General features: G+C 42.7%; 1 protein-coding gene across 1 annotated transcript in view; it reads right to left on the reverse strand.

The window, feature by feature from the left end:
• The window catches only part of LOC139470319 (ankyrin repeat and KH domain-containing protein mask-like), a 47,982-nt gene extending 29,446 nt beyond the window's left edge, over positions 1–18,536 (reverse strand). The window contains 6 exon segments of the mRNA XM_071252689.1: positions 6–7,784; positions 9,438–9,521; positions 10,029–10,160; positions 11,464–11,643; positions 13,571–13,644; positions 18,269–18,536. Coding sequence (XP_071108790.1) covers positions 6–7,784; positions 9,438–9,521; positions 10,029–10,160; positions 11,464–11,617 — 8,149 coding nt within the window. The 5' untranslated portion in view covers positions 11,618–11,643; positions 13,571–13,644; positions 18,269–18,536.
• Positions 18,537–22,343: the final 3,807 nt, after the last annotated feature.

A 22,343-nucleotide genomic window follows, 5' to 3' on the forward strand; every position in this document is an offset into this window, starting at 1 on the left:
ATAACAGACAGTTTGTAGATACTTGGCTAGTGTAGGATGTCCTCCCCTCTCAGCTACACATTAGATGTCCTCATTACTGTCTGTTAGAAGTGTGAGGTCAGCTTTGTGCTGCACAAGGAGGTCAACCACATCTTTATGCCCAATGTACGCAGCCTTCATCACAGGTGTGCATCCATGTCTCCCTCTACTGTTTATGTTAGAAGGAGACAGGACATGTTGTACTATATCTGTGTTTCCACCCTGACAGGCAAGATGAAGTAAACTATCACCAAATGTATCCACCAGTGTGAGGTCAGCTTGGTTTGATACAAGGAGGTCAAACACAATTTGTTGTCCACTGACAGCTGCCTTCATAGCTGGTGTCCATCCGTGTCTGCCTCTACTGTTGATGTTAGAAGGAGACAGGAGATGTTGTACTATAGCTGTGTTTCCACCATCACAGGCAAGATGAAGCAAACTATCACCAGATGTATCCACCAGTGTGAGGTCAGCTTTGTTTGACACAAGGAGGTCAAACACACTTTGATGTCCACAGACAGCTGCATTCATAGCTGGTGTCCGTCCATGCCCCCCTCTACTGTTGATGTTAGAAGGGGACAGGACATGTTGTACTATAGCTGTGTTTCCACCACGACAGGCAAGATGAAGCAAACTATCACCAAATGTATCCACCAGTGTGAGGTCAGCTTGGTTTGACACAAGGAGGTCAAACACACTTTGATGTCCACTGACAGCTGCATTCATAGCTGGTGTCCATCCATGCCTCCCTCTACTGTTGATGTTAGAAGGGGACAGGACATGTTGTACTATAGCTGTGTTTCCACCCTGAAAGGCAAGATGAAGCAAACTATCACCAGATGTATCCACCAGTGTGAGGTCAGCTTGGTTTGACACAAGGAGGTCAAACACACTTTGATGTCCACAGAAAGCTGCCTTCATAGCTGGTGTCCATTCATTGCTCCCTCTACTGTTGATGTTAGAAGGAGACAGGACATGTTGTACTATATCTGTGTTCCCACCCTGACAGGCAAGATGAAGCAAACTATCACCAAATGTATCCACCAGTGTGAGGTCAGCTTGGTTTGACACAAGGAGGTCAAACACACTTTGATGTCCACTGACAGCTGCCTTCATAGCTGGTGTCCTTTTATGCCCCCCTCTACTGTTGATGTTAGAAGGAGACAGGAGATATTGTACTATAGCTGTGTTCCCACCCTGACAGGCAAGATGAAGCAAACTATCACCAAATGTATCCACCAGTGTGAGGTCAGCTTGGTTTGACACAAGGTCAAACACACTTTGATGTCCACTGACAGCTGCCTTCATAGCTGGTGTCCATTCATGGCTCCCTCTACTGTTGATGTTAGAAGGAGACAGGACATGTTGTACTATAGCTGTGTTCCCACCCTGACAGGCAAGATGAAGTAAACTATCACCAAATGTATCCACCAGTGTGAGGTCAGCTTGGTCTGACACAAGGAGGTCAAACACACTTTGATGTCCACTTTCAGCTGCCTTCATAGCTGGTGTCCATCCATGCCTCCCTCTACTGTTGATGTTAGAAGGGGACAGGACATGTTGTACTATAGCTGTGTTTCCACCCTGACAGGCAAGATGAAGTAAACTATCACCAGATGTATCCACCTGTGTAAGGTCAGCTTGGTTAGACACAAGGAGGTCAAACACACTTTGATGTCCACAGACAGCTGCATTCATAGCTGGTGTCCGTCCATGCCCCCCTCTACTGTTGATGTTAGAAGGAGACAGGACATGTTGTACTATATCTGTGTTTCCACCACGACAGGCAAGATGAAGCAAACTATCACCAAATGTATCCACCAGTGTGAGGTCAGCTTGGTTTGACACAAGGAGGTCAAACAGACTTTGATGTCCACAGAAAGCTGCCTTCATAGCTGGTGTCCATTCATTGCTCCCTCTACTGTTGATGTTAGAAGGAGACAGGACATGTTGTACTATATCTGTGTTCCCACCCTGACAGGCAAGATGAAGCAAACTATCACCAAATGTATCCACCAGTGTGAGGTCAGCTTGGTTTGACACAAGGAGGTCAAACACACTTTGATGTCCACTGACAGCTGCCTTCATAGCTGGTGTCCTTTTATGCCCCCCTCTACTGTTGATGTTAGAAGGAGACAGGACATGTTGTACTATAGCTGTGTTCCCACCCTGACAGGCAAGATGAAGCAAACTATCACAAAATGTATCCACCAGTGTGAGGTCAGCTTGGTTTGACACAAGGAGGTCAAACACACTTTGATGTCCACTGACAGCTGCCTTCATAGCTGGTGTCCATTCATGGCTCCCTCTACTGTTGATGTTAGAAGGGGACAGGACATGTTGTACTATAGCTGTGTTCCCACCCTGACAGGCAAGATGAAGCAAACTATCACCAAATGTATCCACCAGTGTGAGGTCAGCTTGGTTTGACACAAGGAGGTCAAACACACTTTGATGTCCACTGACAGCTGCCTTCATAGCTGGTGTCCATTCATGGCTCCCTCTACTGTTGATGTTAGAAGGAGACAGGACATGTTGTACTATAGCTGTGTTCCCACCCTGACAGGCAAGATGAAGCAAACTATCACCAAATGTATCCACCAGTGTGAGGTCAGCTTGGTCTGACACAAGGAGGTCAAACACACTTTGATGTCCACAGAAAGCTGCCTTCATAGCTGGTGTCCATTCATTGCTCCCTCTACTGTTGATGTTAGAAGGAGACAGGACATGTTGTACTATAGCTGTGTTCCCACCCTGACAGGCAAGATGAAGCAAACTATCACCAAATGTATCCACCAGTGTGAGGTCAGCTTGGTCTGACACAAGGAGGTCAAACACACTTTGATGTCCACTTTCAGCTGCCTTCATAGCTGGTGTCCTTTTATGCCTCCCTCTACTGTTGATGTTAGAAGGAGACAGGAGATATTGTACTATAGCTGTGTTCCCACCCTGACAGGCAAGATGAAGCAAACTATCACCAAATGTATCCACCAGTGTGAGGTCAGCTTGGTTTGACACAAGGAGGTCAAACACACTTTGATGTCCACTTTCAGCTGCCTTCTTAGCTGGTGTCCATTCATTGCTCCCTCTACTGTTGATGTTAGAAGGAGACAGGACATGTTGTACTATAGCTGTGTTCCCACCCTGACAGGCAAGATGAAGCAAACTATCACCAAATGTATCCACCAGTGTGAGGTCAGCTTGGTCTGACACAAGGAGGTCAAACACACTTTGATGTCCACTTTCAGCTGCCTTCATAGCTGGTGTCCTTTTATGCCCCCCTCTACTGTTGATGTTAGAAGGAGACAGGACATGTTGTACTATAGCTGTGTTCCCACCCTGACAGGCAAGATGAAGCAAACTATCACCAAATGTATCCACCAGTGTGAGGTCAGCTTGGTTTGACACAAGGAGGTCATACACACTTTGATGTCCACAGACAGCTGCCTTCATAGCTGGTGTCCATCCATGCCTCCCTCTACTGTTGATGTTAGAAGGAGACAGGACATGTTGTACTATAGCTGTGTTTCCACCACCACAGGCAAGATGAAGTAAACTATCACCAGATGTAGACACCAGTGTGAGGTCAGCTTGGTTTGACACAAGGAGGTCAAACACACTTTGATGTCCACAGACAGCTGCATTCATAGCTGATGTCCGTCCATGCCTCCCTCTACTGTTGATGTTAGAAGGGGACAGGACATGTTGTACTATATCTGTGTTTCCACCACGACAGGCACGGTGAAGCAAACTATCACCAAATGTATCCACCAGTGTGAGGTCAGCTTGGTATGACACAAGGAGGTCAAACACACTTTGATGTCCACTTTCAGCTGCCTTCATAGCTGGTGTCCTTTTATGCCTCCCTCTACTGTTGATGTTAGAAGGAGACAGGAGATGTTGTACTATAGCTGTGTTCCCACCCTGACAGGCAAGATGAAGTAAATTTTCACCAAATGTATCCACCAGTGTGAGGTCAGCTTGGTTTGACACAAGGAGGTCAAACACACTTTGATGTCCACTGACAGCTGCCTTCATAGCTGGTGTCCTTTTATACCTCCCTCTACTGTTGATGTTAGAAGTAGACAGGAGGTGTTGTACTATAGCTTTGTTCCCACCCTGACAGGCAAGATGAAGCAAACTATCACCAAATGTATCCACCAGTGTGAGGTCAGCTTGGTCTGACACAAGGAGGTCAAACACACTTTGATGTCCACTGACAGCTGCATTCATAGCTGGTGTCCTTTTATGCCTCCCTCTACTGTTGATGTTAGAAGGAGACAGGACATGTTGTACTATAGCTGTGTTCACACCCTGACAGGCAAGATGAAGTAAATTTTCACCAAATGTATCCACCAGTGTGAGGTCAGCTTGGTCTGACACAAGGAGGTCAAACACACTTTGATGTCCACAGACAGCTGCCTTCATAGCTGGTGTCCTTTTATGCCTCCCTCTACTGTTGATGTTAGAAGGAGACAGGAGATATTGTACTATAGCTGTGTTCCCACCCTGACAGGCAAGATGAAGCAAACTATCACCAAATGTATCCACCAGTGTGAGGTCAGCTTGGTCTGACACAAGGAGGTCAAACACACTTTGATGTCCACTTTCAGCTGCCTTCATAGCTGGTGTCCTTTTATGCCTCCCTCTACTGTTGATGTTAGAAGGGGACAGGACATGTTGTACTATAGCTGTGTTCCCACCCTGACAGGCAAGATGAAGCAAACTATCACCAAATGTATCCACCAGTGTGAGGTCAGCTTGGTTTGACACAAGGAGGTCAAACACACTTTGATGTCCACAGACAGCTGCCTTCATAGCTGGTGTCAATGCATGGCTCCCTCTACTGTTGATGTTAGAAGGAGACAGGACATGTTGTACTATATCTGTGTTCCCACCCTGACAGGCAAGATGAAGTAAACTATCACCAAATGTATCCACCAGTGTGAGGTCAGCTTGGTTTGACACAAGGAGGTCAAACACACTTTGATGTCCACTTACAGCTGCCATCATAGCTGGTGTCCGTCCATGCCCCCCTCTACTGTTGATGTTAGAAGGAGACAGGACATGTTGTACTATATCTTTGTTCCCACCCTGACAGGCAAGATGAAGTAAATTTTCACCAAATGTATCCACCAGTGTGAGGTCAGCTTGGTTTGACACAAGGAGGTCAAACACAATTTGATGTCCACAGACAGCTGCCTTCATAGCTGGTGTCCATCCGTGTCTGCCTCTACTGTTGATGTTCGAAGGGGACAGGAGATGTTGTACTATAGCTGTGTTCCCACCCTGACAGGCAAGATGAAGCAAACTATCACCAAATGTATCCACCAGTGTGAGGTCAGCTTGGTTTGACACAAGGAGGTCAAACACACTTTGATGTCCACTTTCAGCTGCCTTCATAGCTGGTGTCCATCCGTGTCTGCCTCTACTGTTGATGTTAGAAGGAGACAGGACATGTTGTACTATATCTGTGTTCCCACCCTGACAGGCAAGATGAAGCAAACTATCACCAAATGTATCCACCAGTGTGAGGTCAGCTTGGTTTGACACAAGGAGGTCAAACACACTTTGATGTCCACAGACAGCTGCCTTCATAGCTGGTGTCCATTCATGATTCCCTCTACTGTTGATGTTAGAAGGAGACAGGACATGTTGTACTATAGCTATGTTCCCACCCTGACAGGCAAGATGAAGCAAACTATCACCAAATGTATCCACCAGTGTGAGGTCAGCTTGGTCTGACACAAGGAGGTCAAACACACTTTGATGTCCACAGACAGCTGCCATCATAGCTGGTGTCCGTCCATGCCCCTCTCTACTGTTGATGTTAGAAGGAGACAGGAGATTTTGAACTATAGCTGTGTTCCCACCACCACAGGCAAGGTGAATAATTTCATATCTATACTTGTCTATCACATCCATTTGTGATACTTTGCTCAGTAACTGAAAACATCCCTCTGATCCTGTTAGTGCTGCAACCATGACAGGGGTTCTGCCATTCACATCAATAGAGTTTATAACATTATTCCCAGGATTCCAGTTTAACAAGACTTTGAGGGATTTTTCCATTCCTGACTTGCAGACCAGATGAAAGACGTTTTGCATTTTCTTGTCACTTGTGTTAATATCAGCGCCTTCCTGCAGTAGACATACAAGTGTCTCCGAGCTGCCATTTTCAGCTGCTACCAGCAAAAGTCTGTTCAGTGTCAATAGATGGTCCTGTTTTTCACTCCTCGTGAACAACCATTTCAATACTGTCACATTGTTGCTTTGTGCACATCCTTCCATTGCCTCACTGATCTCTCCTTGAGTGAACTCTTCTCCAGTTGTGTCTTTTATATCTGTGACTAGATGTTCATTATGTCCAAGAGCAGCCCAGTACAGAAAATATTTTCCTTTCTCTTTCCTGTGAAGCCACGGTTCCTCCATAGAATCCTGATTGAGATGTTTTGTCCCGTCACACTGAAGTTTGCTGAGCAAAATAGAAACTGTCCTGTCTTGTTTGAGAATTGGATGTGTCACTGATTTAGAAAACTGTCCTTGTTTAATTGACTGTGCAAACCTTGTGGTTATGAGGTCATCATAATTCTCTGAGACATATATCAAATGGAGATGATTGTCAACTTTCGTTTCATCAACCTTATCACCTTGTAGTCTTTCAAACAGAAAATCATCACTGCAGTGCTTCAAAACAAAGACTGGACTGATATTGTACAAGGCACAGGCACAAGCATCATAGATTGAAGAATGAGCAAAGCCAACAGTGTCTCCTCTTGTGAAGAATGTTCCTCTCAAACTTTTAGCTGCTTTGTACATGCCTGCACGTGTAGCATCAGCCATCAGCTGTAAAACAGTTTTGACCAGGCTGTCCATTTCCCTGTCCTCGCCTCCACTGTCTAACTTGGTCAGGTCCAATTTGTTTTCACACAGTAGCATCAGAGCCAAAATGGCCGATCGATCGTTTCTCTCTTCAAGCAAATTCTTTAGTTCTAACCCAAGATAAAACAGTGGTTCCTTGAAAAATGATTTTGCATTTTTGTAGAATGATGAAAATTCAAAACAAAGTTTACAAATAAGAGGGAATCCAAAGATATTTGAATTGATTTCCAGCTCACTGTAATCAGGTATATGTTGCATTGAGCAGTCACCAAGAGCATTCCTATGTCGTTCAAATATTGTCCTTTTCTCGGTGTCTGAAAGCCAGTATTTATCTTGTGTAGTTAAATCTATTACTGTCTGACCCTTGAACAGTTTGAAACCCTCGTACTGCAGTTTTGCAAGTCCATCATGGAAGTTGTATGACTTCGACGTGAAGATGACACGAATATCCTTTGCTTGACTTTCTCTTTGGCCCTGCACTTTCTTTCTGGATTTATCTACGTCATCTTCTTCTGACTGCAGTTCCCCTGCTGGCTGCTTTTGTGCTAAATGGAGGAGAAGATTGTTTAGAAAGGATTTCACCTGTGAAGTATTCGCAGATAATCCAACAGTACCAAACATGTCATCTACTATGAGAAATACTCTGGGGTGTCTACTCAGACAGAGGTCTAAGTCAAACTTCTCCAGGTTGTCCACAAACACGACCTCGTATCCTTTGGGTCCATACTGTGAACCCAACACCAGAGCCATCGTTGTCTTGCCTTCTCCTGAAGCCCCGCAGATGGTCACATGACCAAATGTCTTCAGTTTTCGTTTCACTTCTTTGTAGGCCTCAGTTGGAATAAACATCTTCCTCGCTTCGTTTGTGAGTAAATCCAGAGTATCTGTGAACAAATGAAAAGCATTTACCACACAGGAAACATTAGGATACAAACAGAGCAAAACAACATAATTGGCTATTTCATAGTCGGGTGTCACGATAAACCAAAATATCGATATATTGCTATTGGTAAGCACTTAAAGTCAATAAATCGATTGTTAAATCAGTTTCCGATCAATAGTATCGTGTTCAGTTAGGAAAATCGATAGTTTTGATTGTATTTACCATATCAATAAAATACATGCAATGCTGTTAAACAGGGGTGAAACGATATATATTACGAGTGAAAATATCTTGACTTGATATTTCAGAGCAGGTTCAAAAGGAAAAGATAGTTGTAGTCACATCTTCATTGCGGCTTGTTTAAGTCGTGAACCTGAAACGCTAATTACAACTTATGGTGCAATATTTGACTGAAGGTAGGGTCACTTATGCTGAAATAAGTAATGTATCTTGGATCAGTAATGTGTATCGTACCATTGCATGATGTAGTTTCCCCCCTAGTGTCAAACATCTTTGTGTTAGTCTGAATGGTTTGAGTTGTATGTTATAAAGTGCAGCATTCTGATTTGTCCACTAGCGGTATCAAATCTTTGTTAGACTAAGATTCTGTCCATGACCACAAATGTCAGCTTGACTTGTGTTGTTCCCTTCATCAGTGAGAGCAACAACGAGTTCATTGAGAGGGGTGGGTAGAGTTTGATGTTGAAATACATGTCTGCCAATGGTGTACCGCTAAACAAAGATCTGAGGACATCCCATTACGGGTCACGTCAGACCGACCAATGGAATGACCAATCAGAAGGCAGCTTTGAAACCTGTACAAAAGAACATTCTGGAATGGCTAATAGATAGTCTAGATTGTATGGATTCAGTCGTTAAACCCGTAACTATCATTCGGAGTTAAAGTTTTCGAGGTTGCATGATTAGAAATTACATTCCGACTGTCACTTTCATGATCTGGTAAGCCATGCTCTGATTGGTCGCGAACTTTGACCAACCACTGAAACAACTAACAAGAAGTCGATATCAGCCAATTAGAAAGCAGCTTTCTCGAGCTATACAGCATTCATTTCAACCTGGCCACTTCCATTTCAGACTACGCTTGAAATATATGTTGACACAGTTCTCGATTCAAATTTTGAATACCCAGTCTTAACTTGTTCGAGGTTGCATGATTAGAAAACACATTCCGACTGTTATTTTCACGTCTATTGTAAGCGACACTTTGATTGGTCGGATGAAAGGTCGTTCTGACGTGAACCGTAATGGGATGTCCTCAGATCTTTGTTCAGCGATAGCGAGAACTAAGATCTGATTTTAATGAGATTGAAGCCAGTGTTGCATCCCTTTTACCCTTCAACAAAAGCCCCCTTTCTATTTTTTTTATTGTTTGTTTGTTAAACCATTTATAGCCACACTCAGCAATATTCCAGCTGTATGGTTGTGGTCTGTAAATCATCACATCTGGACCCGATAAACAAGTAATTAATATGATGATATTAATACATAAAAGTGACAAAGCCCTTTCCATAATCAGAAGAATCATAATCACAATCCATTGTACGATTCCAACTATATCATCAGCACCTGCACATGAATCTTCCACAAGATCAAGTTGTCAATTGAATTTGATCTTTCAGCCATCAACGCTCACCTCTCCCGAGTGTTCCTTGTCCGGCCTGTCCTGTGATGATGTTCAGAGTGTTGGCCACCTGGGAGTTCCCTGGAGGATGTTCACCTGTCAACATCAATAATGAGGAATCATTGGTAACAATGGCTACAAACTTTGAATCAGATGCATTTCTTGAGAGTGAGGTGTACTACTTGACAATCAGCCCTAAATTAACAAATACACTTGTGAAGGTAGTGGAAGAAAGTGCCACTCAGCATTTGTCCAGCTGGTCAGCATATGGGTAGTCCTGCCATCACCAATCTCGATAACTGAAGGAACACATTTCCTGATGGGAGACATTGTAAATTTAAATCTTCCTGGGTCAATTTCATAAATGACAAACATGGTGACCTTAGGCCACACATTTATTTTTTGTTTCATGGGCCCGCTTCCCCTCCTGATCACAGTCGGTCCATTGAGAAAAAAATTTAAACATAAAGTGAGTGAGTGAGTGAGTGAGTGAATTTATATCTATTTTGACCCACCTTGTGTGGAAAAGCTGGAATAAATCTGTGTAACAAACTAAAAAAAAGGTGTGGCCTTATGAAGGTCAAGGACACCAGTGACACCCACCTGAACCTAGTCTGGTGACAGGTGGCTGGCTCACTAGGTCAAGGTCATCCTCGCGCTCGGCTGAACCTGCCATTACCAGGTGACCTCCAGGTTCCTCGTCTGAACTGGCCACGCTGTTGCCAGAGTCCTCATCTGCTGTGAGGTATTCCTCATCTGAACTAGCCATGTCAATGTTGCCTTCAGAATCCTTCAAAAATAGTCATCAGTAACCATGGTAACAAACTTTTGAATCAGATGCAGTGCATCAGAGAGGGGTTTTCTCTTTTTATTTATGTTTTAACACTCCAGGAATATTGCTTTCAAGAGTTTATTGTTTAATATGCCCTTATCATATTTATAGGGACATAAATCCATTAAAAGGATTGAACATATTTATTTTGTCTATTTTGTCAATTTCCGAAAAGATGCATTTAAACTCTTTGGCAACGTTAATAACACTAGCCAATCTATTCAGAAAAGAAACATAAAAGTAAAGTAATATCAAGCAGCTTGTTTTTAAATCACTAACCAAATCTGTGAAACAACTTACCCCTGTATGCCTTGGAATGTTATAAAATGAAGACCTCAAATGCAGCAATAAAGAAACATTTGGAGCTCATTGATATTATTCACAGAATGCATCCATGACAACAATCAAATGTTTGTTTCAAGACTAAGTTTAAAAAATTAATTTCCAACGGTAATTTTTAGGAAAGTGCACCATCCCTACTTATGCTACAATCAATCCATGCTATCAGAAATACACTTTTTTGTAGATAAGCACTTGCCAGGACGAAATGTTGTTGTTGTTGTTGTTCTTATTGTTATTTAACGCCGCACTCAGCAATATTCCAGCTATATAACGGTGGTCTGTAAATAATCAAGTCTGGACCAGACAATCCAGTGATTGATATCATGAGCATCGATCCACGCAATTGGGATCGATGACATGCATCAACCAAGTCAGCGAGCCTGACAACCCAATCCCGTTAGTCGCCTTTTATGGCAAGCAAGGGTTGCTGAAGACCTATTCTACCCCGGAATCTTCACAGGTCAGAACCAAATGTGCATATTAGCGGAGTCCTGCCAACACCAATCCTGATTACTGAAGTAACACATTTCCATGCTATCAGAAATACACTTTTTGTAGATAAGTACTTGCCAGGACCAAATGTGACTGAGTCTTAGCATTTGTTTAGCCGGCCAGCATATTAGCGGAGTCCTGCCAACACCAATCTCGATTACTGAAGTAACACATTTCCTGATCAGAGAAATAGTTAATAATGTTCTTAGGATTTGATTAGTTTCAGTTGTTGCTTTTGAAAACAATTGTAAATACTGTTCCTGGGTAAATTAGTTCATAAATGTCAAACATCGTGACACTAAAGAGGGCAGCAGTGACACCCACCTCTACCTAATCTCACTAGGTCAAGGTCGTCCTCATGCTCAGCTGAACCTGTCATTACCAGTTGACCTTCAGGTTCCTCGTCTGAACTGGCCATGTCAACATCAGAAATGGGCAAGTGACCTTGAGACTCAGAAATGGGCAAGTGACCTTGAGACTCAGAAGTGTCCATGTGACCTTCCAACTGGTCACCAGAAGTGGCCATGACCAAAGGAAGTCCAATTTCCTAATCTGGAATGAAAAAAACCCAGAATATAATTGTGTTAATGATCATGACCTTGATGCCCTGACAGTTACTTTTACCTTACTTAATTTCTTAAAATGCAACCATTTTTAAAGTCTTTTCAGAACAATTGTGTGAATTCTTATCCCGTGACCTTGACCTACTTATGACATGGGCCAAAAAACAAGGTAGGCTGAGTAGCCAAAATTATAAAAGCCCTACAAGGTTCAACTGAAAGTTCCAGAACATTTACTTCAAAATTCAAACAAAACTCACTTTAATAATAACCGATGCATTGTACGTAACCTCAGGCCACTGGAAAGCAAGCATCCTTAGATTCGTTTGTTTGATGGACACAATGAGCATAAATTTACACAAAAGTGGATCATGTTCAATCAAACTTCTGATCAATTTAAATTGGTATTACGTATATACGATGCTATAAATATGCAAATGAGCTCACATTGCAGTGAAGACTATTGTATTAACAAGCTCCATTCATTGATTTGATGTTTAACTTGCTCGATAAACTACTGCAATAAAGTATTACAATAACTAAATTTGCACAGGGAAAAGAATGGGGCAATTTATTCATCAATGTAACCCTTCGTCGGACAATGGAACATAATTGAATCATTGAAACCCGACTGTAGCCAGGGTATTCAATGTGTCCATCGCATCAGCTCTAGACTTTGGAATCAGTCGCAACAGCATGGTACCTCACGTGACCAACCCAGGTCAAGTTGACCCTTTTCACAGCAGCTGATAAAGACCACTTTATAAACTACGTCATTTGTGTTGGTTGGTTTGGTTGGTTTGTTGTTTTACTCTGCACTCAGAAATATTTCAGCTATATGACAGCAGTCTGTAGATAATCAAGTCTGGATCTGACAATCCAGTGATTGATATCATGAGCATCGATCCACGCATTTGGGATCGATGACCTGCATCAACCAAGTCAGCGAGCCTGAGCACCCAATCCCGTTAGTCGACTCTTACGACAAGCATAGTCACCTTTTACGGCAAGCATGGGTTGCTGAAGACCTATTCTATCCCGGATCTTCAAGTTTCACGTTATTTGTGGAAAAGGTGTACAACATACTCTACAACAGTATCAAATCCAGGATTGTGAAGGATATCTGCCTTTGTGGGGCACTTCTCAGAGCCAGACAAGCTGTCAGAGGTGTTGTTTTGACACAGCATTATCACACTGCATGCATACATTAGGATGACAGATTTGGGAATGGCAGTGTAATAATGTGGGTGGTAGTTGCACACACTGGTAGAGCGAGTTAAAATTTAATGTCGCATGTGTATTATTTCAGTCACAGAGCGACCACAATGGTAGAACAAGCCTGGTGCAAGCTCACCTTAACATCCAAAATATCATTGTAATGAAAACCTATATCCGCACCCTATTCCTATCATGTAGCAAGCCCTTTCAATATGACAATGCTAGTCTGCATACGGCATATGTAACAGTCCTAAGTACAGTATAGATTGATAAAAATGGAAAACTCTGAGGTTTGCCGAGGAGTTTTTCCACTTTTATCAATGAGTGTTGATATATTTGATATCAAAAGACACGAGGGTGTGATTTTATTTATAACAAAAAATCATTCTTCCAACTTTTTCAGTTTGTAGACCTTAATAAGCAGTGTCTTATGTGTAAAAAGTACTGTTTCCGTTTCAGTAGCAGAGCTATTAGTGATGTCTTTTGATTGTGACATGGTAACCAATGACATCACAATGGTCTGCAAAGCATTGTGATGCAATTTCATTGCAGTGATATCTCCTGTGGGAGCCAGTTTGGGATGACAAATATGTATCATATACAAAGTCGTGACATAATAAGAGGCAGAAAGTGCAGTTAGAGTACAATTATAATTATAATTATAATATCAATTATTAGTGAAGAATGTAAAGATAGGTCACCTGTAATGTATTCAACAGAACACCTGTACTGTACACCTGTCAGAACATTCCGTCATCATTCTGAAGTTTGGTGTCTGTATCATGAAGAAGGGGAAGAGTTAATAGCGTGTACACTGTAATTTGACAAATATTCATATTGTGAGAATAGGTTTCAAACTTTGAATAACTTTTTGACTTTTAATGCTGCCATGCAAGAATTATGTTGAGAATGCATGTCTGTTCATTCATGAAAACCCTGCTGAAGTGCAAAACCAATCAAGTGTTCGACAACTGATGACTTCACTGGAGTGAAGCAGAAGTTTACAGACGAGGTAATGGAGGTCACGCCTTTTATCGAAGATTTTTTTTCGTTCGGAATGTAACTGAATGCTATTGTTGAATACATCACCTACTGATATGAAGCAGAATTTGATTCACTCATCCGTCGAAATATCAGCAATGCAATCTACCTGTTCGAAAATAGGGTACGTCGGAATGTGTGTATGCATATAGGCCTATCCATGTCACCTGTTTTCGAGCCTCAGAACTGTTGTGAAAAGGATATCTCGGTTTCACAAACCTTGTTTTCTACTCACATACAAGGGCTGTCAGTTCGTCAAGTCAGTATATAATTCAATACTGCATTGAGCTGGGTACTCGACCTGGTTTACTTAAAACGATGGCCGACAACACACTCTTTATCTCGGGGTCTCGAACTTTTCCGAAGACCTCCGGAAACCTACGATCACTACATCCCTCCCTGTTTACTAAGCCCCCCCCCCCCCATAACCATGAATGGGCTTCCTCACACCTTAAACATTTCCCGACAGATCCACTACCGGGAATACACCATTTTCAAATGGGTCTTCAGGGGTCTCCCCTATTTGGGAGAGCAACCAACTGCACATCAGTTGCACCCGGGAGCTGAATTACTGGGACCGCCATAGCCATGACGGTCAAGGGTTTCGGAGCTGTTCTCCGGCCGGCGCTGTCCACACTCTGCTGCACCAGCTCGTGGTTCCCAATTCCAGCTATGGCTGCAACAAGGACTGCTACCCCCCACAATCATTGCAGGGGTTGATCTGATGGCATGCGTTTCCTCAATATGGAATGAACGTCTGTCCCATACTTGTCCCTGATCATCCTATTCATCAACTGGCAATCCGGGCAAAAGTACTCCCCTATCGTCTCTGCCTTTGCTAAGTCTGGGTAATTCTCCTGGCTTCAATTGTACCGGCTCACCGTTAGAGTCTTGGCTGGTTCTTGACGACTTGTGCTCTTTGTCCGATGATTTGTGCATCAGAGGCACCAGCTTGTTTGCTGTTGGCGGCGGCCAGGGAAGTGGTCTGTCCCTGTTGAATATCCTATGAGGCAGTGTGGAGACTGTTGGTTCCCCTCGGTGTGTCATGAACCAGTGACACCGTCTCTATTGCTATGTCTGGTTGCCATGGAGGTGGTCTGTCCCTGTCGAATGTCCTGTGAGGCATTGTAGATAAGCTGCTGGTTCTCACCAGCTTAAGTTCCCCGTCCGGTATGTCATGAACCAGCAGTGTTGGCTCTATTGTTGTGTCTGGTGGCCATGGAGGTGGTCCCTTTGTGTCTGGTCGACCTGTGTGAGATGTGGGGGGGAGGGATTCTGGCCTGTCCGCCCTCCACATACATGTTTAAAGTCATGCCCCCAGACGGCTCTACAAAGGACACCTTTCTCTCCTCACTGGGGCTCTTGCAGGGACAATCTTAAATACTTAAAGCCAGGTACATGTATGATGCACACACTGGCACTGGATCACTGGGGTACCTAGCAACCTGCCGTATCTCCCGACGGGCCCTTCCATACACTGCCTGTGTGTTATGCTGGTATTGGCGCAAGCTTGCAATGGCGACCTCCAGGGTCCCTGGTTTCATGTTAGACACGAATTGTCCAGCCTCCTTGTTTTCGCATCCTCGGCAGAGACGCATTATCACCTGGCGATCGATGAACTGGTCTGGACAATCCCTGAAAGCTACCACAGCCGTGGCCAATAATCGATGTGCCCAGTCTTCTAATGTCTCTCCCCCCTCTTGCCTCATGGTAGGGAATCGTATCTGTGCCGTCTCCGCAAGTTCACTGCGTTCAAACCGTTTTTGTAGTTTAAACACCATATCCTCAAAGGACAAGTCCGGGTCCCGGTCCAGACACATAGTTATATAGTCACTTGCCACGTCTCGCATCACTAACGTGAGTTGATCCTTTGCCTCCTGTTCCCACCAACCCTCTCTGCCGGCCAGTGTTTGGAATTTGAGGTAGAAACCTGACCAACCAGATCTTCCGTCATATGTTAGGTTAGGGGTACTATGGCGTTGGGGCTGGTCTCTTGCTCCTTCCCGTCGTTCGAGGCTTCTGCGAACCGGACCTCTATTCACGCCCATATCCTGTAACTGCATCACCCTTGCAGCTAGGCTCTCGTGGGTCCTCTTGCTCATCCACGTCACTTTCCTCCTACATTCACACTGTGTGCATCCGTGCTCTTCCGGGAGTTAAAGGGTGAGCTGTGGCCCCAATTGGCTCTCTTGTTTGGGGTCCCTTTGTGCTGGTACAGGCTTGAGTTCCCATACTTGCCAGAACTGTCCGATTGAAACTGGGGAGTACCTCCCTGTGGTACTGTCTTTGTGGGGTGTCGTCCAACCTCGGTTCCAGGTGAACCCGTGGTCCCCTTTGGATACTGGAAACTATTTCCCGCGACGGACTCATAAGTGCCGGCCTGTCTTGCTGCAGGCCAGAGTTTTTCTTGGCCGGGCCTTGTAGTGTGGGAGCCAAATTAGCCAACGCCTTGACAATCTGCAAGCCAGTTTCAGCCTGGAGCTTAGCTATCTCGTTCATCTGTTCCCTACTCATCCGCAAGCTAGTTTCAGCCTGGGCTGCCAGCATCCCTGATAGTCTCCTTTCCTGAGCCTCTGCCATGTTTTTCTGATGGTCCAACAGTCTCTCCATAACTTCCCACCCCCTCGGATGTGTCTGGGCCTGTGCCATTCCCTCTCCGGCCTGGTCCTTTCCACCCTCCTGCATCCAGTCGTATGGATTTGTCTCCGGCTGTTGCACATGCCGATCCTCCATCCTCTCTGTATGGTTCCTTCGCCTGTTGCCATGGTCGGGGTTTATGGCAAGGTCTAACTGGCTCACCACCTCATCACTGTCATCAAATCCCTCTAAACTGCGGACATCATCCAGGATGAGATTACCCACCACACTTCTCCGGTCTATGATCCTCTGCGACAGTCCTATATCAATCCCCTGGATTTCACATAGTTGAGAGCAAGTGGCATAATTGACTCTCACCCCCTTATCCTCCATCTTCCAACAGTGTGTAGAATACTTTGGAAAATCACACAGAGCAATGAACAATAAATCTAGACAACTATTTACCCTTACACTAAAGACCTACGCTATTATATTATATAGTATTTGTTATGCCCTCTCAACTCACGAACTTATACGTCCGTGACGAAAATGGGTGACTCTCGCGAGGCAATGCCAACAAACATCCGTTACGAGCTGTCACCAATTGTCACACACAACTACACATGTGAAAGGGTCATAACTGATATAAGAACAAGAATTTCCAATACGCTACTGTTCCCTAATTATTAATTATTGTGCACAGCCACGAAAACGGCCGAACTTGATCAACGCACGCAGATTTCCACGTGCGGTGAACTATAAATTTACCAGCCGATACGGAACCGGCCTTGAAAAGAAAGTACTACTACGAAGTCGCACGGTACTAACCGGGCGAAAAATGTTTCCACTCGTGGCAAAAGGCTAAAGTTTCATTCAACTTCAGCCAAATATCCCTCTTGTCCCTGAAGCCAAGACAAGCAAGATGGCGACGGCGTGGCGGCAATGTCGAGCAGTCGACGAATTCGGAAAAAAATCTTTTCTCGAGAAAATTCGATGTGTTCACAGCGCCACTGTTGTGAAAACGATATCTCGGTTTCACAAACCTTGCTTTCTACTCACGCACAAGGGCTGTCAGTTCGTCAAGTCAGTATATAATTCAATACTGCATTGAGTTGGGTACTCGACCTGGTTTACTTACAACGATGGCTGACAACACACTTTTTATCTCGGGGTCTCCCGCGGTCAGCCACGGGACGACCAACTCGAACCTTTCCGAAGACCTCCAGAAACCTACGATCACTACAGAACAATTGTCACCACGCGCTTAATGGCGTAATCAAAGCAGACGCTTCCAAACTCACTGAAGACATCAATGTGTTCACCACTTGTCGCTGAAGTTATTTTACCAATTTTACACGATGTAAGGTATTCAATAAGTAGATCTAATGAAAACGTACTTCAAAACTTACCTTTTCACCAATGCACATTTTAATCAAACTTGATCTGATGATAATTTTGCATTAGAACAATCGTATGAACCAGTCTACTGTTTGTAAACTTCCTGCATGTCTGTAATGTCATGTGACTGATCATGTTGTGCATCTATTTATAACTTGACTGTCATGCAGGATATACGAAATCAGGTGACGCGTTAACAACATGGCGCCTGGTTGACTCGTCAAGCATGGCGGGGCATTATCACGATTAAATTGACAAGATACGGTCATCATTTGACTATCCAATTGTAAACAGAAATAAAGGTGCTCATATATAGGTAAGACTTCATTTTAGTGCCTTGCGATTGTTATTAGATACATAATTAGAAATTCTAGGGGCGTTACCTTCTGCAGTTCTGGGCGAAACAATCACATGCTGACCGCGAAGGAGGGTACCTGCTGTTGCTGAAGGCGTTGCAAGTCGCCGGGTGGCGCGTCTTCTCTTGGGTTGACTTTCGATAGCTTGACGAGTTGTTCAGTTGACTTATGATCGCTTTCAGACCGTCTAGATCAACCGCATTTGATTATCATCATCTTCAAAGTGTTCGTGTCCCAGCGATTCTGCCAGCCACCCTTTCAAGGTCTTCGGGGTGGATATGTGGTAGATATACTGGAGACGCAGTAAACTCGGCCCCGAGAAGCTATTTATAGCCTTGTCCCGCGGGCCATATAAATGAACAATTTCATTGGTCAAAACGGACCAGCGAAATTCCAAATAATATTTTAGCCACATAATGAAAGACCTTATGGAATAAATAAGCAATAGAACTACATCGATCAACTTGTACATGGGAAAGCTGCAACAACCATATTTCTGTGGTGTTCCCTGTAAAGTCAAAACGGCCACACAAAAATAAAGACAACAAACTCAATTAATACGTCACATTAATTGTATTATACATCGTATTAAGGTGACGCTCACGACTAAAAACAATGAAAGGTTTCAACATAAGGATAAAAGTATATTACAATGTATTACTAGTTAGATTATATAAGTGAGTGAGTTGGGTTTAACGCTGCTTTTAACAGTATCCCAGTTATGTTACGGCGTGTCAGCTTCATGTGGGAGGAAAGCCCGAAGTGATGCTGGTCTCAAACCCACAAGCATGGGTACTGTGCTGACAAACCTAAAAAAATAATCAGGACGAACCGGGATTCGAACCCACAATCATAGGTTTCTGGCGTGCCCAAGGGACGCAACTCTGCACAGCGAATCGCGGCGCCTCAGACGACTTATAAGTGGAGCGGACGTGTGCCTGTCATTTCACATTTAATTACATCAAGACCAGCTTTCGTGTGAGGATCACTTACCACCTCGGATTTCCAGCCTAGGCCTATCTCTGAAGCTTGTTGCGGATATATGAATATTATTATCACTGAACCTTTGGCTTCAACACTGACATCATACTTTGTATTTGATACTGCCATTGAATATTGGACAACCACTATATTGTGTACTGCCATTGTAATTGATGTGCAGTCATTTGTAATGATTTGTAAACCTAGTTTATTATGTATTACAATTGTTGATTGTATACTATTTGTTGGTTGTTTGGTTAAGTTCTTTAACGTACAGATTTCTAGGCTAACATATTGTTCCAATATGGGAATCGACACGCAACAGTCCCCAACAGCAGCCAGCTTGAGTGAGTGAGTTCAAAACATATCATTACTCCCTTTTTGCACAAATGTTTTAACGAAATATTCAGAAAGGGTATATTCCCAAATGCATGGTCTAGATCTGTCAATGTGCCTGTATTCAAAAAGGGAGACGTGACTAACCCCGATAACTATAGAGCAATTTCTCTTACAAGCATCTTAGGTAAACTGTTTGCTATAATTCTAAACAGTCGTCTTTCTACCTGGGCTAATGTTTTTGACAAAATCCCACCAACTCAAGCTGGCTTTAGAAAATCATATTCACCAGCTGATAATATTTTCTCACTTTATGCTATTGTTCAGAGATATCTCGGATGCCGAAAACGAAAACTTTATATTGCCTTTGTAGATTTTAAAAAAGCTTTCGACACTGTTGACCGATGTAAACTTTGGGATTGTCTTAGGGCAGCTGGTGTTGGTGGGAAAATGTTTACCATTTTAAAATCAATGTATGAAAATGTAAAATCCTGTATACGACATAATAGTGGAGTCACCGATTATTTTGACTGCCCCATGGGAGTTAAACAAGGTTGTATCTTGAGTCCTCTCCTATTTTCATTCTTCATTAATGAGCTTTCCTTTGATGTTCAACAAAACGGTAAACACGGAGTGCAATTATACCCTGACCTTTATGAATTACTTATATTATTTTTTGCCGATGACGTGATTCTAATATCTGACTCTATTATCGGACTTCAGAAACAAATTGATATACTATACAGTTACACTGTTACATGGAAGCTATCTGTTAACTTGGAAAAAACTAATATTATCGTATTTAGGAGGGGAGGTCCTCTTGCATCGAGAGATAAATGGTTCTTTAATAACCAACCTATAAATGTTACAAACATGTATAAATACCTCGGTGTTGTTTTACCGTTTAACCTTCATCTTAAACATCTCGTTAACGATCTCGCGCTACGAGCAAAAAAGGCCCTAATAAATCTATTTGTCGTTCTAGATAAATTGCGTGTTATCTCACCTACTATCTTCTTCAAAATGTTTGATGCTCAAGTTCAACCAATCTTATTATATGGATCAGAGGTCTGGGGTTTTGAAACCTATTACAATATTGAAAAGGTACACTTAACTGCATGTAAAAGATTTCTATATGATTCTAAATCGGCTCCAAATCATATGGTCTATGGCGAATGTGGCAGATACCCGTTATATATTTGTTCATATTTACGTTTACTCAGATACTGGTTAAAAATAACAGAGATGTCGCGGGAACGAATCCCCCCAAAATGCTACGAAATGCTTGTCTATCGTGATAATGTTGGTTACGTAACCTGGGCATCAAACATTAAGCATTTACTCTTCTCTCACGGATTTGGATATGTTTGGCTTAATCAAAGCGTTGGAGACAAAATGTATTTTCTTAGCTCTTTTAAGCAGGTAGCAATTGATATGTTTACTCAAAATTGGAGGTCGTCACTAGATAACAGTACACGCTACGACGTTTATAAAACCTTTAAATATTGTCTAACACCAGAGGTTTACCTGCATACTATAACAGAGAGAAAAATTAGAGACACATTTATTAAACTTAGGCTAGGGTTAAATGATTTGATGTGCAACAGGGGTCGCTTTTCCCCTATTCCTAAGGATATGCGTTTTTGTCCATTCTGCGAAAACCATATTGAAAACGAATTACACTTTTTGTTTATATGTCCAATTTACGACAACCTAAGATTGAAATATATGCCTGATATAACTAAGAACCACTATTCCATGAACAAAATATTATCTTTTAATGGTATCTCTAGTAAAAAAATTAACTAAGATATTACAATACATCTATCAAAGTCTACGAGTGCGTAGTAAACTACTTAGTAAATCCGATATGTCCAGAAATAATAAGTTGTTTTGAAACTTTCGCATCTAGATCAGGAGTATCTACATTTCATTTTTGTCTGTTTGTTTCTACTAGAAATGCATATACATTTAAATTGTCAAATTGTCCTGACATGATGAGTATATTTCTGATAGATCCTCCTGATAGATCCTTTTCTATTGAATGGCTGAAAGCCTTTGCGACGTAAAACTTCATATTTCCATTCCATTCCTTTTGTATTTTTTACTACTACTGCTGCCACTGTGGTTATTACCAATGTTATTACAATACCTTTATTATATGTCAAGCATTATATTAGTTATCAAATAATTATAAAATGCGCTGTACAGCTGTAAATAATATTGTTTATCTGTATGTGTATATGGGCCAATTGCCTTTCATACAATAAAGATTGATTGATTGATTGATTGATTGAGTGAGTATGGTTTTACGCCGCTTTTAGCAATATTCAAGCAATATCACACATTGTACCCATGTCGGGAATCGAACCCGGGTCTTAGGCGTGACGAGCGAACGCTTTAACCACTAGGCTACCCAACCGCCCCGGTCTAAATATATAGTTACCGTCATTGTATTCACCTAATGAGTATACACTTGTTAGAGCTGAATTTTAGGTATTTGCAGTTTATTGAATATCCTTTTAATCGGTTTGTATGTGTACATGGGTGCATGTTTTTAGGATAGTTATAAGATAAAACATAAGACATTGCTGCCAACGGCCGTTTCAGGCTATTTCCCCAGGGATTGGTGACAGCAATGGTATAATGTTGCAGCTAAGACTTAAAAGTTAATTGTCTTGTGTGGAGTCTCAGAGGTGACCTGATCGACCGCGATAAGCATCCCACAAGAATTTCAGATATAGATTTGGAAAAATGAGTGTGAGAAAGGGAGCAGAGAGTTTAA

Source organism: Haliotis cracherodii, unplaced genomic scaffold (assembly GCF_022045235.1).
Source record: "Haliotis cracherodii isolate W230 unplaced genomic scaffold, xgHalCrac1.p SCAF_20, whole genome shotgun sequence".
In the NCBI taxonomy this organism is placed as follows: domain Eukaryota; kingdom Metazoa; phylum Mollusca; class Gastropoda; order Lepetellida; family Haliotidae; genus Haliotis; species Haliotis cracherodii.